The 18715-nt window shown below is 40.3% G+C and overlaps 2 protein-coding genes across 2 annotated transcripts in view; one reads left to right on the top strand and one right to left on the bottom strand.

Annotated features, from left to right (window-relative positions):
* LOC120872846 (craniofacial development protein 1) overlaps positions 1-18715 on the bottom strand; it is a 105223-nt gene that overhangs the window by 41225 nt on the left and 45283 nt on the right. The window lies entirely within an intron of this gene.
* On the top strand, positions 16117-17804 carry LOC120872842 (elongation factor 1-alpha 1-like). The gene has a single exon (XM_040253503.1). The coding sequence runs from the start codon at positions 16187-16189 to the stop codon at positions 17573-17575; it is 1389 nt and encodes a 462-aa protein (XP_040109437.1). The 5' UTR covers positions 16117-16186; the 3' UTR covers positions 17576-17804.

The following is an 18715-nucleotide window of genomic DNA, read 5'->3' as shown; positions in this document are numbered from 1 at the left end:
AGGCTTTGGAGGCATATACAAGTTTTTTCATTGCTACACACAAACTGTAAAAAAGGAATCAGGGTGATGACTGCACAAAAATGAGACTACTAAATACTACTGATTTGCATGCTTTAAGATGGTTCATTTTATGTTACTTAAACCACAAAACCATGGGAAGAATGCCTATTAGAAAAATACCTATAAAACAACAATATACTTCATAACCAATCAACAGTATTATAGCTCAAACCACAAAACCATGGGAAGAATGCCTATTAGAAAAATACCTATAAAACAACAATATACTTTATAACCAATCAAGAGTATTATAGCTCATGTACAGATGTTTTACAGTAGACATATATATATATATATATTCACATGAGAAGAAAAGCAAAAAAGAAGAGGAATGCTGAATGAAAGACTACTCAAAATACATCTCTGAATGAAAATAATGATCTTTAAGAAGAGTCCAGGAACAATATAATTTACAAAGAATGTCCCTAAAAGCTGTGAGAGACTTGGTAATAGGAGAGTAAAATAACCTGTTCCTACTGTGACTGGTTTGAGGCAGACTAATGTGGATGTAGGAATATAAGGAAAGTGACAGAGTAACTTTTAAAATCTTGGGAATTGCTGACCTTTTGAAGACACGTGTTACTTGGTCCCGAGTTTGTGTCTGGCCGCCATAAGACCTGGTCAAGTAATCAGTGACTGCACCGAAGCTGCACCAGGGAATAATCAAGGCCTTCTTGCAATAAGGTCTGAAGGCTTCTGGGTTTCCACCCAAGAAAACGGAAATGTTCATTAAGAGAAAATAACAGAACTCAATGACAGTGTAAATTTCAGCGTTCATAATCCATCTTCCATGAGGACTTGCCTCGCTTAAATTCTGCTGGACACAGGGCTTACTAGTCGGCCTAGTATTAATAGCAGAACAGTGGTGAGATTGTACCCTGGATTCTGATATGAACGCTCCTGGTGAAATGTAAATTAAATAGCCCAAGAACTAGGAATACTAATTTGCCAAAATTCTCTGGGAGTAAATGATCTACTGCAGATGGACAGATAGGACGAAGGAAATAAGAATAAACTACAAAATTTCTAGATACTCTACAATGTGTATGCTTGAATCTTCTAAGATAACTCTTAAAAACTTCCACTCCAAAAAAAACTGCCAACACTCCCTATGAAAGAGTCGCATGCCATCCAAACTCTGGAAATAACCCTGTTCCATTCCTCTCCTCTGAGGTCGTATTTTGCTGCCTAATAGAGACTTGAAAATCCAGTCAGTCATCAGGACTTCCCCACTGCATCCCCGAAAAGTGACTGAGCTGCCCTTAGAAAAATGCAGATGGTCTAATCTATCCTTCCAGAGTAACAAGTAGTTGGTGCCACAATGCATTTGGGGAGCTCAGCTTCAGTAACAAGCATCAATATTCCTTTGTTAATATCAACAGAACACAAATCCAAAGTGACCTGGAAAAACTGAAAAAGCAAAGCAATTTAAAAAAAGGTAAAGAGAAAAAAATTAAAGTATTATAGTGGAGAAACTTGGCAGACTCCACTTTAACCAAATGATCAAAGTTAGCATCACCAGTAATAATGTGATAAGAAGGGAACGCCACTTCTTGGGCAGTTTTTCTAAACCTCCATAAGCCCAGCCTCATCATGAGGAAAACTCAGATGAGTAACATTCTACAAAATATACATCAGTAGTTTTCAACGGTGTCAAGGCAAGAAATATAAAGACTAGAAACCATCACAGATCAGAGGAGACTATGTAGACATGCAACTGAGTGCAAGGTGGAATCACAGTTTGGATTCTGGAACGCAAAAAGGATATCAGTGGGAAAACTGGTGAGATCTGAATAATGTCTGCTGCTTAGTTAATCATATACCAATGTTAATTTCTTAGGTTTCTTTTCTTTTTTTTTTTTAATACATGGGCAATCTTCATATTTCTTTCTCTTACTTGGGTTTGTTAATTTCTAATAGAAATATGTGTATTTTTAACTTTACCCGTGATTTCCTAAATTTTTAAATTGGTATTATACACCTTTCTCTCTATGTTTTTCCTAAGAAAAATATTTGAACAGGGACTTTCTTGGTGGTCTAGTGGTTAACAGTCTACCTTCCAATACGCAAATAAAGAAAAAAAAAAGGATCCACCTTCCAATGCAAGGGATGTGGGTTCGACCGCTGGTTGGGGAAGTAGGATCCCATATGCCGTGGGCCAACTAAGCCCACGTGGCACAACTAGAGAAAAGCCCGGGCATCAGTGAAGACCCAGCACAGTCAGAAATAAATAAAATTAAAACAAAGAATAGCCCGTCATAGTTGGAGGGGTACTTCTCCTCCTCACAAGGATTTCAGTCCTTTGAGGATAGGGACCTTTTCCTTTCTTCTTTCTATTACTAGCACAACACTTTGCCAAAAGGATTCCTTATGACCAGGTCAAAAAGGCTAAAAAAAAAGAGAGAGAGAGAAAGAAAGGGAAAAAAAAAGGCAATTTCACTTAAGAACAAGGCAGTAATTTGCTGTGTGTCTGTCATTATATCTGCCCATTTGTGGAGGAGGAAGCTGAGATTAGGGAGGTCACACTCCCGGAAACAGCTGGGGTTGGGCCCAGAACCCTGGTCTGCCTGACTCCACGCTTGAAGTCTTGAAGTCGTGAGAGTGTGAGGCTCACAGATGTGGGGGCCCCCCCGCAAACCTAAGCCATATCTGCAGGGGAAGTGTCCCCTTGATGGTATAAAAATGTTGTGGCCTTGATGGTCTATTAGTTTTAGACAAACACTGTTATCTGCAAGATGTTTACATTAGGGGAAGCTGGGTGGAGGGTACATGGCACAGTCCATTCTGTCTCTGCAACTCTTCCATAAATCTTAAATTTATTTATTTCTTTAAAAGTGGTGGAGAAAATACTGTTGCCTAAATGTAATGGGATATTCTGGATTGAACTCTTATGGGAAAATTGGAATATAATTTAGAATTTGGTTAAGTTTTATCCTCTTGTTGATATCTTAATTTTGACAAATGTCCCATGGTCATATAATTGTTAAAATTAGGGGAAGCTGGATTAAAAATATAGGGGAACTCTCTGTATCATTTTAGCAACTTTTCTGATCAGATTGTTCACTATAAAATTATTCTAAAATAAGAGCTTTATTCTTATTAAAAAAGAAAACCCAAAAGCCATAAAAATTAAGGGAAATAAACATTTTATATACAATTATAATTGCATTTGTAATGAAATAAATATAATTTTATTAAAATAAGGCTAACTTATTAAACCTTAATTCTTTAATAGGTATCTTTTTAATATTCCACTTTATGAAGTAGAAGTAAGCACTCCTGCCAAGAGTGGTGGTCTCTAGGAAAAGCATTTGTACAACCAAGTTGCAAGCTAAATCTGCTTTTCCAGATAAACTACGGTTACTCATACTTGGGTACTTGGCAGATATTTTCTCATTTCTGAAAAACGAACGAAGTCTTTCACTTGAAGGAGAACAACTGACAGTATCTGCTGCCAATGAAAAATTCTGAGATTTAGAATTCTGGAAAATTTGGATCTACCACTGTGAGCTGGATGGCTTCCTGGTACTTAAAGACTTTCTGATGAGATTGGTGGTGATATTAATGAATACAACTTGTTAATGAAATCAGTCAACATTAGCTCTGTGTAATCCAGTGAACTAGCATTCTACAAATGCCTAAAACGACTAGTGCATGGTATTACAAATCATGTGTATTAGTTAAAAAAATTCATTCAAAATGCAAGTGAGACCAAAAATTTTCATATGATAGTAAAAGATGCTTACTGATATGTTTTCAGATTCCACATTGCAACTAAGCTTTAAGAAACTACCACTGGAGAACTCTGTGAATTAGATAAAGAAATCCAAGTATCTGAATTCGGTGCGCTGATGAATTAGGTGCTAATGCATAAAGCCACTGTGTGTTTTGTTGAGCTCGTCAATGTTTTGTGTTATGTTTTTAAACAGGGAAATCAAGGTGTTGCTTTTTTATGAGGCAAGTTATATGTACTATTCTGTTTGACAGGTTGTGCTGCCTACTGGAGCTTGCCTGCAGCAAAATAGTGAGGAAGGGCAGATCTAGTCACTGGCTCTCGGGGTGTTGGAGGTCCTCAGAGACGGCCAGCAGCATGGCCCCGAAGACACATGCTATGCCTGCAATCCTGCTCCTGAGGCTTCCAGGGAAGATCACAGTCACATTGATCCTGCAGATCTATGATTTCCAGACTCAGACCTGCTCTTAAAGCTGCTCAGAAGTCTTGGGGAGTGACTCTAGGAAGCTCCCCTTTCCCATTTCCCAGAGACCATTCCAGCCACCACCACACTCCTCGAGTCCCTAACATCATCTTCTCTTTCCTGTTGTAAGTAAGAACAATCAAACAGGATCCATCTTAACTTTCAGGCCACTCTCCCTATGTGGAGGCTCTATGCTTGTGTACTCTGAAAAGTGAAAGTGAAATTGCTCAGTTGTGTCCAACTCTTTGCAACCCCATGGACTGTAGCCTACCAGGCTCCTCCGTTCACGGGATTTCCCAGGCAAGAATACTGGAGTCGGGTGCCACTGCCTTCTCCAGGAGATCTTCCCAACCCAGGGACTGAAGCCAGGGCTCCCGCATTGTGGAGTCATTGGGGACCTCCACCAATGACTACCAAGGAGGAGTAAGACAGAGGCCAAATGCAGTGGGAGAAGGCAGAAGCCAGGGATGTGCGAGGGATACAGCAAGCAAGGGCAAACTTTTGGAGCAACTACAAAGGGAAAAGCTAAAATAGAAGAAAGAGGTGTATCTAAAGAAGGGAGACTGCTGAGGAGGTAGAAAAGGATGGATGGAATTCTCAGCTCAAGGAGTGCATTAGTTTTGGAATAGAAGCAACTAGAGCACACAAGCATTAAAATACAGAAAGCTTGTTTAACTCACTTCACAAAAGCATTAACAGATGACGTATCCCTTCCATGACTATTTAAAGGCAAACTGAGTTAACACTAACATCAATCATAAATAAACAGAGGGATATTTAACTGCAAGAACTCAAAAAACTGCTCAAAGTTGTAATGGCAGCTAACAAACCAATGAAGACACGGAGTCCTAAACACGGCTAAATATGGGTCATAGGACAGGTCATGGGTGTGACCAGCTGCACCTCACGACAGGTCAATGTGGACAGGGGAGGCTGGAGGGGCCTGGAGAGGGCGGCTGACATGTTAACTGTGAGGCATAAAACTGAATCTTAAAATGGGAGGGTAAGTGCAGAAGGTACAAATCTTCACCCCCTCGGGGGCTTTATCTGTATTGGTAGTTCATGCCGTGGTCTGCGTTTCTGCTGTAGCCCCCTTGTGATGACTGATAGGAGCTGGGAGGGCCGCGTGTGTACTCTAGTAGCTATACCCTTCTTTAGCTATACCTTCTTCTATTTTCGCTTTTCCCTTTGTAGTTGCTCCCAGAGGCTGCCCTCACTTGCTGCATCCCTTGCACACCCTGGCTCCTGCCCTCTCCCACTGCATCCGGACTGTCTTACTCGTCCTCTGCAACAGCTGGTGGATGTCCCCACTGACTTCCTAGTTATCGAAGGCAAAAGAACTTTTTCTCTCTTTTGTTGTGGGTATTGGGGATGTGGGAGTCCTGGATATTTTTGCTGGATTGAGACCATTATTTAGAGCTAAAAGTTTCAGAAACAGAAGGGTCACCTAGAGAGTTCACCCAAAGCAAAGGACAGTAGGAGAGGCACAGAGAAACTGAAGATGCTTTCCAATGCTCTGTAACTACAAGTAGCAGGCCTGGACTTTGAAGCCAAGAAGCTAGACTCCTGCTGGCTAACCCTCTCACTAAACTGCTGTTTCAGGTCTCCTGTATTTTTTAATAATGTACTTCAGAGGCTTTCCCAGTAAGTATATACTCATCTTAGGGTTTAACAACTATATTATATTCCATTGTACAGATATACTATATTTCATTAGTCACACTACTGGGTATTTAGACTCTTTTCAGTTTTGCTATGTCAAAAAAAAGTTGTAATGCTTTCTTATAGAAAAAAAAACTATCATTAGTTGTATTTTTGTGTAGTACCACAGAACAATACCCCAAATGATCTAAATAGCTATTAAAATACTCCTTCCTTAATAAGAAAAATAAAAAAAAAAAGAATAGAAAAAATACCCCTTCCTTTTCCAACTATGTATATGTATAAGACAGGCTTTTTTGCATATAATTCAACCAAAGTAACATTTTTTTTTTTTCAAAGTAACATATTTTAAAACAGGTTGACTGGAGCAGCAGATCTGAGAATCCAGTTATCTTCTATTAAGATACGCACGTGTGCTTAGTTGTGTCCAACTTGTGGCAACCCCATGGACTACAGCCCACCAGGCTCCTCTGTCCATGGAATTTCCCAGGCAAGAATACTGGAGTGGGCTGCCATTTCCTTCTCCAGGGGATCTTCCCAACCTAGTGATCAAACCCGTGTCTCTGGCATCTCCTGCACTGGCAGGCAGGTTCTTTTTCACTGCGTTACCTGGGAAGTTGCTCTTCTATTAAACCAGATGTTAAAGAGAAAAATCACAGCACGACTCTAATTTTTTTGGTAAATATGGTTATTTATATTATGTTAACATGTATCAAAGTTCATTATTGTTATTTGAAAATGAACTAATAAATATTTTAAGTTGTTCTCAGTTTTAACTTTTTACACTATAAATGGCAGTTATAAACCAACTGAACAATTTTGAAGAGTGCTAAGAGGTCCTGAAAACAAAAAAGTCTGAGAACTGCCAAGCTGGGTAAAATGTACACAAGCTTCTTTTCTCCAATGCGGGGAAAAAAGCCAGACTCTTATTAACAGAGAATAATTCACACCACCGGCTCCAAAATAGCTAAGCTCTGCAGAGGCTGATCAGAAAAAGCGATGGCACCCCACTCTAGTGCTCTTGCCTAGAAAATCCCATGGATGGAGGAGCCTGGTGGGCTGCAGTCCATGGGGTCGAGAAGAGTCAGATACAACTGAGCAACTTCACTTTCACTTTTCACTTTCATGCACTGGAGAAGGAAATGGCAACCCACTTCAGTGTTCTTGCCTGGAGAATCCCAGGGATCGGGGGGCTGGTGGGCTGCCGTCTATGGGGTCGCAAAGAGTCGGACACGACTGAAGCAACTTAGCAGCAGTAGCAGCAGCGGCGGCAGCAGCAGCAGTAGAGGCTGATATGCTATGAAGTGAATCAAGTGTGTTGAAGTTTTAGTCAGTCTGTGCATTTAATTCTGCCCACCTGCTCCCCAACTCTTAGCAAAAAAAAAAAAAAAAAAAACCAACAAAACCATCAAATTTCATACTTTGTGTTTGACAAACCATGAAGCCAGTTTTTTTTTTTAATGCCTTTGCCACCTTTAAGGAGTTTCCCCGACCATCAGCACCCCCATATTATACAAAGGCAGGTGGCTCACCTTCTATCAGATTCTCCTATCTTTTCTCCAGGGATACTAACCCTGAGCACATTTTGGAGACATATTCAGGACCATTAGAAGTAACTGGTTTTGAATTCAGAATAAAAGAATAACTACCTGTGATCCAATAGGGATGTGCTTCATGGTCTCCTTGACATGGTCAATTTCTCTGAGGGCCAGAGTTTCATAAATACAATCTGAAGTTTTCAATATTTGTTTATTGTGCTATCCAACCCCACATTTGCACTGCTAATGGATACACTCCAACGAAAGCTGAAAATGATCCACTGAGAGACAACTAGTTTTCTACTTGGTTGAATCTTGCATACTTTCTATCTTTTAAAATGCTGGTCTCCCAATAGAGCTTGGAATACATGTCTTGTAAGGTATCCACACATACTTCTTACCAAATCAAATAAAAAATGGCTTCTGGAAGGATGTCCCTTCTGAAAGTAAATACAAGGGTCCTTATACTACAAAACAGCTTTATTTCACAGATGTGGCGACTTTGGAGTGGAAGTCAGGGAAGGCTGGAGGTGACTCTAAAGAGAACGATGTATCTAATTAGTCAACCACTGACTGGGTGCTGAATCACATGGCTGGGTAGTGAATAAAGTTCCTTGGAGCCAAAGTAATGGGATAAATTCTAAATTCTGGCCTTAGATGAGTAAGAAAAGCCATAGGGAAAACAGAGCAGAAAAAAAGAAATCTATGGGACTGGCAGATCAAAGAAAGCATAAACCGTTTTCCCCTTGAGATCAATTTACCCATGTAGAATTATATCTACTTGTTAACTGTATCATAATACAAACAAATAATGCTGTGTGTAACTGGGGTCCATGTAACTCATATCAGTTACCAAAGCCCATCAGGGCCTCAAGACTACTAGACTATCCTATTTCGATTTAAATAAAATTAGTTCAATCTACCATCTCATGTAGGAAAAACTTGCACCCAGCCACTCTCTTCTGGATATTCGCAGAGTCTTTTATTAGTTGCTTTCAGTTTCCGTTTTCTTCAGTTATGTTCATTTACAGCCTCTGCTCTCTCACTCATCTTTAGCACGCCGTCTATACACGTGATGCTATGTGCACTGGTGCCCCGTGATAGACACCGACCTATTCTGCCACCAGTGCAAAGGTGTGGGCCCTATCGCACTTTTCCAGAAAGCTTCAGGAAGGGCAGTGGTGCTGGTGTGCAGGGAAGCGTCCACCCAGCACAGCAACTGACTTAGAGTGGAACAGAGATTAACCGTCTCTCTTTGGGAGCCCATGGGAACTCTTCACCAGCTCGCTCTCTCTCTGAAGCTCCCACAGTGGTCAAGAATTCTCAGCATATGTGTAATTTTTCTAGGAGGCAGGTCCATAATTTTCCTTAGATTTTCAAAAACCTCAAGATCTAAGAACAGTTAAGACGTACTTTATATTTAGGTAAAAACATCAAAGTGCACTCTAATAGTAAACAACTGTCTCCCCACTAGGAAACTGAATCAGTAATAGGGAAATGCAAATTAAAGCTATAGGAAAAGTTGCATTCTAATAGTAAACAAGGACACACCGTTTCACACCCACAAAAATGGCAATACTGAAGTCTGCCAATGCCAAGGACTGGAGCAGTAGGAACTCTCACTTGCTGCTAGACTGATTCAACCACTTTGAAAACAAACTGACATTATCTTCTTAGATTAACATTTAAACACATTCTAGACCCAGTCATTCTTAGAGCAGTTTTCAAACTGCTGGTTTTAATCTAATGGATCTTGAGTCAATTTAGTGGGTACAATCAGTATTTTATTTTAAGAAAAGTAAATGGAATAAAACATTATATTTTTACCTCATTACACACAAATAGTGCATTTTGTCTTATTATATTTCTTCCTATGGGGTCATGGTTAAAAACACTTCCCAAAACAGACCTGGAAAAATACCTACACCTGTGCATAAGGAAATGTGGAGGGGAATGTTCAAATTCTTCAGTGTTAAGATGCATTTTGGGCTGTCCTTTCAAATATACCACTCCTTCTCCAATCTTCTTCCTAAAACCTCATCAATTCAACAAATATGTATTAAGTGCCTGTTTCTAACATAAATTCTTCTGGGTGCTGCTGATACAGAGGTAAGTAAACCAAGTAATCTGGGTTCCCACTGGTGGGGCTTATGACCTCAACATGTAAACATACATGGTCCTGAGCACAGTGACAATACCAGCCACTACCCAGAGAACTTTCACAGGTGAAATTCTGGGTTACAGTCACAGATTCAGGTCCCCATAAATGCCTCCCAGAGTGATACTGCTATCAGTGTTAAGAGTTTGTTACTTTGGGACAAGAAGAGGTACAGCAGGAACTAAAAATTCCATCTCAAAACAATGTTCAGTCAGATATTACAAAAACCTAGAAAGGGATAAGGACTAGAAAAGTTCAGAGAATGAAACATTTACAATACACAATAGAACTCCCAGGGCACCTGTAGCTCCCATAAATATACCACGGGAAAAAACTCTGAATGCACAGCACAGGCATGTTTTCAACTAGGCTGGGCTCTTTCTGAATTTCTCATGTCAGTTTCCTCTTTGGTTCCTTTGGTTTCCTTGTATTTGTTTTCAGAACTTTTGTTATTTTTTTGCTCTTTTCCTTTTACTATTCTGCAATGTGCAGCTATGGCACGAATTGGAGTGACGTCTAAGAAAAACAAGCAAAAGAGCTTGTCTTGACCAATTCCCATAACTACAGGAAGTTACTTGTATAAGATGAAGAAACTCAGAAAAACCCAGGTAGTCAATGAAGCTGTTCTTTCTCAGAGGTCCTTTTGCTACCACCAGATACTTGCTATTTCCTAGAGTGTATGATCTATACAGATTAGGTGAGGATGGCCAAATGGGATAGTCCTGGGTCACCGTTATATTCTCCTGTTTTCACCTGTCTGACCTACAGGCTTTAAGGCAAAAGTGTCCTTTGCAGCAAAAAAGACATCTCTCTATGATGGCTTTGTGTAGTCTGTGGTGCAGCATCCTACTCTGGGTAGAGAGGTGGGGCCAGGCTGCAGTTCTAGGAGTGCTGATGCCAACACTGTGCTGAAAGATCAATAAAGTGGAAATCAAAACACAGCTTTCCAATTTTTTAAAGAGTCAACCTCCTGCCTTCCTTCTAGGAAAAGCATTTTTATGTCCTGATATTCTTGGACAAGGCCAACTTTTTTACTTTACTCTTTAATGTATAACTATATTTGACTTATTGTTTTTAAAAATGTATTTTCTTTATTCACTGCACAGGGTCTCAGTTGTGGCATGTGGAATCTTATTTGCAGTATGTGGGATCTAGTTTGCCAACCAGGAATCAAACCTGGGCCCTATGCATTGGGAGCATGGAGTCTTAGCCACTGGACCACCAGGGAGGACCTCCTTATTATTATTATTTTCAAAAATTTTGGCAAAGGCATTTATTTAGGGGAAAAAACCCACAAAGCTTATTCCACATAGCGTAATGCCTTTAGGACCATCCATGCTATTGACTTATTTTTTAATACCACTGTATGACTTTTCTGGTACAAATGAAAAAAAATTTGTTGCAGCAGGTGTGCTGATTTTTGGTTTATAAAATACACTCACCATAGCTCCAAAAAAATCACGGCATGATCTCCAGCACAAGCTATCAGCTGAGGTACCTTCCAGAAGCATACACTCTGCTCTTCATTCCTATACTTATTAAGCAAACCTAAGTGAAAGATCTGTTCACAGATGGGAAAAGAATGACTTTACTATGAAAATATAGTTCACCATGTGCTCTTCTACTAATGACTATAAATCTTCTGCTCCACAGGGTTGTTTTGAATAGAAGAGGGAATAAATCTTTTTAGAAATAGTGAGATTACATGGAACCTGAGGCAAAGGAGTGGACCTCAGTGGCTACAGCAAGAGCATCAGCTCTTGTTACTACGGCAGTGGCAGATCTTATGGCAATGGAGGGTCTCATGAGCAAAGTGCTGGCTTTGAAATCCACCTGCTTGCCTCTGATGACCCAGTGGTGAATGAGCTGAGAACACTAAAAGAACCACCGCAGGGAAACAGATGAAATGTTTGGCTATCTTCATCCAGGAAGGAAGAAATGTTTGGTGTAATGCTCTTTACCTTAGCATCAGAGTTTTTTTTTAATGTTTATTTTATTTAGAGAAAAACATAAATGAAAGAATGAGATGGAGAAGGAAATCTTTAAAATAGCAAAATGGCTTCATGCATGAAAGTATGAGCACAAACCCATTCTGTGGCCTCCTCTGTGACGCTCACCTTCCAAGTTGCTTACTAAACATTTATTGCTCATCTAATGCACAATCTATGGGGAGCCTGAACAAACGCAGGAAGCTTTTTACCCATAAAGAAATGGTGTTTGGGCAGGATATTTGTATTCTGGCATCTGTCCAGAACTGCTCAGCATCGACAAATGGGAAACTGATGTGAGTTTCCCATAGACCCTCATTCATTTGTTTAATTAATGTTTGCTGACAAACCATTATGAACCAAGTACTAGACTGAGAAGAGTGAACAGATTTGATTCGTGCCCTCAGGGAGTTAACCATCTAGTGAGAGAGAAGAAAGGTGAAAAAATAAAATAGACAACAAAATCTATGTACTTACAAGTTGAGGTAAGTGCTACAAAAGAAAAGAATCGGGGACTATAAGAGAGAAAGACAGTGGGAACCGAATTTAGATTGAAGAGGTGTCTCCTGAAGTTCTTCTCCCCTCTAAATATAAGTATCTAAAATAAAATAATTTTTGAAAATCTATTACTTTAAACACCTTTCTGCCAGAAGAAAAGATAAGGGTTTTATTAAATCATTTACATTTTAAAAATGGTAATTAATGTACAAGGCACAAAATTCAAATTGAAAATATGCCTTCTTTCCCTCTCCTATCTTCTAGTTACCAAATTCTGGCTCCTCTGAGATAAATATTGTTATTAGTTGCTTGAGTATCTTTCCAGAGATAATACTAAACTAAAATGTAAGACAAGGCCATTCCTCTGAATTTTTTTTGTTTTGGAAAATATATTTATTTTTCATAAAAATGCTACTTTTACTAACATGTAATGAGTTTATTCTGGAGAAGGGAATGGCTACCCACTGCAGTGCTCTTGCCTACAGAATTCCATGGACAGAGGAACGTGGCAGTTGACAGTCCATGGGGTCGCAAGAGCCGGACATGACTTAACAACTGACACTTCCGCTTTCAACGAGTTTATTACTACCTGAATAATTTCTTAGCTTTAAGTTCTAATACAGGAACAGATCAAAAGCTCTTTGGGGTTCTCAGTAATTTGTATGAATGTAAAGAAGTCCTAAGACCAAACAGTTTGAGAACCACTAATCCAGGCATTTATAAACGTACATCAGGACGTCGCTGGTGGTCCAGTGACTAGGAATCTGCCTTCCACTGCAGGGGATGCAGGTCTGAGCCCTGGTCAGGGAATGAAGATCCCACATGCTGTGGGAAACCTAAGCCCACATGCCGCAATAGACGCCAGCGTGCCACAAGGGGAGGCCCACCTGTCATAACAAGCGAGACCCACGCACATTGCAACAAAGGCTCCATGCGGTCAAAGTAAATTTCTTTAAAAAGGTATGTCAATTGTTCATTCTTAATCCCACTAAACCCTGGTCCATCTACTGCATTATTTTGGTAAAGGTTTTAGAGTACGTTTTGAGTAGACTGGCAACAAGATGGAAACCAAATTACTTATCTGCAGCTACAATATGCTCTGGATTATTTGGCCTTCAACACATCACAAATTTTACCATGGTGACTGGCTAGTTGTTCTCCTACAGCACCTTAAATGGTTAACGTATCAGTAGGTGGAATTACTCAAAGCCCATAAAGAGTTTTCAGAAAGTAATTATATATATGACAGCTGAAGCTGAATGGCAAAGTTATATATTTGTGGTGGGAGAGTAATGAGAGAATCTGTTTTTAAAATCGAATAACGCAGTAATGGTGGAGTACTTTTTATGGACTAATCCTTCCACTATCAGATAACAATGATAAACTCTGGATAAAACTGGAAAAACAAGTATTTAAAGGCATAAAGAGCAACCAAAACCATGTAGAAAACTGGAATGGAGTCAATCACCAGAAAAAGGGACCCAGCTGAGAGAGCCCAGTTACATACAGAGCTTTGCCTGCAGGCAAGCACCAGTCCCTGTGTGGCATGGAGTGGCTACGACTCAAGCTGAAACTGCATTTTCATGGCAGATCTACCCAAGCCAAAAGGCCATGATAATACTTTACCGACTTGGCAGAGGGCTGCCCTGATAGCTCAGCTGGTAAAGAAGCTGCCTGCAATGCAGGAGACCCCAGTTTGATTCCTGGGTAGGGAAGTTCCCCTGGAGAAGGGATAGGCTACCCACTCAGTTTTCTTGGGCTTCCCAGGTGGCTCAGATGGTAGAGAATCCACCTGTAATGTGGGAGACCTGGATTCGATATCTGGGTTTTGAAGATCCCCTGGAGGAGGGCATGGCAATCCACTCCAGTATTCTTTCCTGGAGAATCCCCATGGACAAAGAAGCCTGGTGAGCTATGGGGCTGCAGAGTTGGACACGACTGCGTGACTAAACACACACACACACATGCACACGTGCGTGCACACACTTCCAAAGAAGAAGCCAGCAGTAATATTCATGACAGTATTTTCTTCCCTCTATTATAAATAGAAAGATGCATGTTTTTTATGTCTGTTCACAAATAACTCAATACTGGGCATACCCGCAAGTTCAAGACTGGACCCAGGAGTGCTCACTAGTCTTGACAAAGTATCAACTGACTGCCAAAGGATCCAGATCAGTGGAACTTTTCAGTTCTCTAAAGAAGCAATATACAGTTGCCCACAAAATGGTTCCAGTATCCAATCAAAACTGGAAACTGAAAAGACTCAGACCAGGTTCAGAGCAACAAGTATCTTCTTCATGAAAGAGTCAACAGAAAATCTAACAGAAGTACTCTACTTGTGCCTCAGTCCAGGGTTTACGGTTTGGAAATCATTCTACTTCTTAAACTGCTTGCAAAGTTCATCCAACTTTTCCTTCCAGGTTTTCTTTCACGGGGGAGAAAAAAATCATTGCATTTTAACACAAGAAAGTGCTGACTTTTCTTCCTGTACCTCTGTAACCCACAAATTTAAAAGAACACACACACACACAGTTTGAAAGCCTGTGTGAATCCTAAATAAGCCAAAACATGTGTCAGGGAAGGAGAAAATAAAAGTGTCAGCAAGGGAACATTTTAGCTACAAAGTTCTAAAGGCAAACTGATACCTGAAAAAGGAAATTAACTTTATCAACCTTGAGATAAAGTTCATGATCCTGTTGTTTCAAAGGAATTCCCAGGCCCGGAGTCAGATCATAGACTCAATTCCCAGTTCAGGAACCAAAACAATTCTGGCCTGGAGATAGAGCCGTGAGGAGCGCCCAACACACCTCTGTTGGAGCAGCTGCTCCAATCTGTCCACTTCCCTCTAAAGGCTCCTTCAAGGGCTGCATTTATCAGTTACACATGCTGACTGAAAAAGACGCACATTTCCCAGGCCACAATCATGGAAATAACACGCTGGCCTATTTCAACACTCACAAACAGATGTTAAACTGACCAGAGTATATGGAAATAATCTCACTGCACTCACTCTTGCTAATGCTTACAGGTGAGTTCTCTTCTAGACTCTCTTACTACAAAACGACCGGCCACATACTCTGCATGCCGGTTCAGTTGCTCAGCCGTGTCCAACTCTCTGTGACCCCGTGGACTGTAGCCCGCCAGGCTCCTCTGTCCACGGGATTCTCCAGGCAAGAACACTGGAGTGGGTTGCCATGCCCTTCTCCAGGGGATCGTCCCAACCCAGGATCAAACCCGGGTGTCTTGCATTGGAACCTGGGTCTCTAGTTTTACCACTGAGCCACTAAGGAAGCTGGCCATCTATGCCAAAACCAATACAGAATTGTAAAGTAAAAAATTAAAAATAAATAAATTAAAAAAAAAATTTTAGATTTTAGAACCATTAGGAAAGATGTTTTGCTTAGAAAAAAAGGAGAATAATTAGAAAGAGGAGAACTTTTCAAAAGAACACAGTGAGCATTAAAAAATCCCTTAAGCTCAGGCACAGAATACTGGCTTCTTTTCGTTTGTGACCCTCTGTCCAGCCTAAACTTGCTGTGTAACTGATCATGTGTAACAACTGATCATGAACAAAAGAGAGGCAGTTGGAACTCCAGCAGGAAAAATACACTATATTTAAAGGGCCTGCTCCTCCTAAGGCTGTTTTGATTAGAGTTATGGAACCATTTTGTCCTTGACAAGGGAACCTTGACTTCCTCTACACAATTCACCCATTCTGGTTATAATAACCACTTCTATTTGAGAAGAAAACTGTTTTTATCAGATTTCTAAATATGAAGAAGCCTCTAAAAACACACTGTTTAGCAGAAAGCAAAACAGTAAATAAACTAAATGTCTCTATAGGGAAATGGTTTTACAAATTATAGAACATTCAAAATAGAACACTATGCAGCCACTAAGAGAAATATCAAATAATCTATATGCACAACACGATATGTGTGTGTATATTTTTTTATTTTTAAGCAAAAATGACAAATTTCAGGAAAACAGGCTTCATGTAACTAAAACCAACTGTTCTTTTTCGCAACGGGTTTGCTGCCAGGACACAGGTGTCGTGAAAACCACCGTTAAACCTAAGCCAAAATGGGAAAGGAGAAGACCCACATCAACATCGTTGTCATTGGGCACGTAGATTCAGGGAAGTCTACCACGACTGGCCATCTGATCTACAAATGTGGCGGGATCAACAAGAGAACAATTGAAAAGTTCGAGAAGGAGGCTGCCGAAATGGGAAAGGGCTCCTTCAAATATGCCTGGGTCTTGGACAAACTGAAAGCTGAACGTGAGCATGGTATCACCATTGATATCTCCCTGTGGAAATTTGAGACCAGCAAGTACTATGTTACCATCATTGATGCCCCAGGACACAGAGACTTCATCAAAAACATGATTACAGGCACATCCCAGGCTGACTGTGCTGTCCTGATTGTTGCTGCTGGTGTTGGTGAATTTGAAGCCGGTATTGCCAAGAACGGGCAGACCCGTGAGCTTGCCCTTCTGGCTTATACCCTGGGTGTGAAACAACTAATTGTTGGCATTAACAAAATGGATTCCACTGAGCCACCTTATAACCAGAAGAGATACAAGGAAATTGTTAAGGAAGTCAGCACCTACATTAAGAAAATTGGCTACAACCCCGACACAGTAGCATTTGTGCCAATTTCTGGCTGGAATGGTGACAACATGCTGGAGCCAAGTGCTAATATGCCATGGTTCAAGGGATGGAAAGTCACCCGTAAGGACGGCAATGCCAGTGGAACCACCCTGCTTGAAGCTCTGGATTGCATCCTGCCACCAACTTGCCCAACTGACAAACCCTTGCGTTTGCCTCTCCAGGATGTCTATAAAATTGGTGGTATTGGTACTGTCCCTGTGGGTCGTGTGGAGACTGGTGTTCTCAAACCTGGCATGGAGGTCACCTTTGCTCCAGTCAATGTAACAACTGAGGTGAGGTCTGTAGAAATGCACCATGAAGCACTGAGTGAAGCCCTTCCTGGGGACAGTGTGGGCTTCAATGTCAAGAACGTGTCTGTCAAAGATGTCCGTCGTGGCAGTGTGGCTGGTGACAGCAAAAATGATCCACCCATGGAAGCTGCTGGCTTCACAGCTCAGGTGATTATTTTGAACCACTCAGGCCAGATCAGTGCAGGATATGCACCTGTGCTGGATTGTCACACAGCTCACATTGCTTGCAAGTTTGCTGAGCTGAAGGAGAAGATTGATCGTCGTTCTGGGAAAAAGCTGGAAGATGGCCCTAAATTCTTGAAATCTGGTGACGCTGCCATCGTTGATATGGTTCCTGGCAAGCCTATGTGTGTCGAGAGCTTCTCTGATTATCCTCCCCTGGGCCGTTTTGCTGTGCGTGACATGAGACAGACAGTCGCTGTGGGTGTCATCAAAGCAGTGGACAAGAAGGCAGCTGGAGCTGGCAAGGTCACCAAGTCTGCCCAGAAAGCTCAGAAGGCTAAATGAATATTATCCCCAATACCTGCCACCCCAGTCTTAATCAGTGGTGGAAGAACGGTCTCAGAACTGTTTGTCTCAATTGGCCATTTAAGTTTAATAGTAAAAGACTGGTTAATGATAACAATGCATCGTAAAACCTTCAGAAGGAAAGGAGAATGTTTTTGTGGACCATATGTTTTGTGTGTGGCAGTTTAAGTTATTAGTTTTTAAAATCAGTACTTTTTAATGAAAACAACTTGACCAAAAATCTGTCACAGAATTTGAGACCCATTAAAAAAAGTTTAATGAGAAAAAAAAATAAAATAAAATAAAACCAACTGTTACATGTGGAAAAAAATCTCAAGCACAGATAAGTATATAAAGACTACTAAATGCTTAGGAAAAAGTCTAGAACAGAGCTATTCAATTGAAATATAATGGAAACGACAAATAAGAGTCACATATAATTTAAAACTTTATAGTATCCATATTAAAGAATGTAAAGGTGAAGTGAATTTTAATTATTGTATTTAACCCAATATATTAAAAATGTTACCACTTCAATAATGAAAAGGATACAAAAACTGAGCTAGTTTGCTTTTTTCTCCTAACTATTCAAAATTTAGTGTATATTTTATACTTTAAACACATCTCAATTTAGAGTAGCCACGTTTTAATGCTCAGCATTAAATGCTAAGCATCAAATATGCTTAATGAGGACTCTCCTGAACAGAGGATATCTAGAAAAAGAAACATAGAATTATTAACTTTCATTTTGTTTTCTGTATCTTTCTTCACTGTTTGAACTTTTTAAGCAACAGTTTAAATTGTTTTTACTTTCATGATTCTTAAAAAACTGTTTAAATATAAAAATAATCAAGACAGATAAAAAAACCTAAACAAACACTAGAACAATGAGGGAAAGAAAGGAGAAACCATCTCAACCTTAGGATAGGGAAACTTGTAGGAAACAAAAAGCACTAACCATTTAAAAAAAAAAAGATAAATAAACTGAACTTGAACGAAATTTAAAATTTCTGCTCATCAGAACATACCATGCAGGGGACACGCACGGGTTCAGTCTCTGGTCCGGGAAGATCCCACACGCTGTGGGCAACTAAGCCCGTGCGCCACAGCTACTGAGCCCAAGCGCTACTGAAGCCTGCA

This window comes from Oryx dammah, unplaced genomic scaffold (genome assembly GCF_014754425.2).
Source record: "Oryx dammah isolate SB20612 unplaced genomic scaffold, SCBI_Odam_1.1 HiC_scaffold_13, whole genome shotgun sequence".
Classification (NCBI taxonomy): domain Eukaryota; kingdom Metazoa; phylum Chordata; class Mammalia; order Artiodactyla; family Bovidae; genus Oryx; species Oryx dammah.
This window is presented reverse-complemented; position numbering and strand designations above follow the sequence as displayed.

Bases quoted from the DNA above. Each gene is read 5' to 3' on its own strand.
- LOC120872842 (XM_040253503.1), top strand. From the start codon at position 16,187: ATGGGAAAGGAGAAGACCCACATCAACATCGTTGTCATTGGGCACGTA.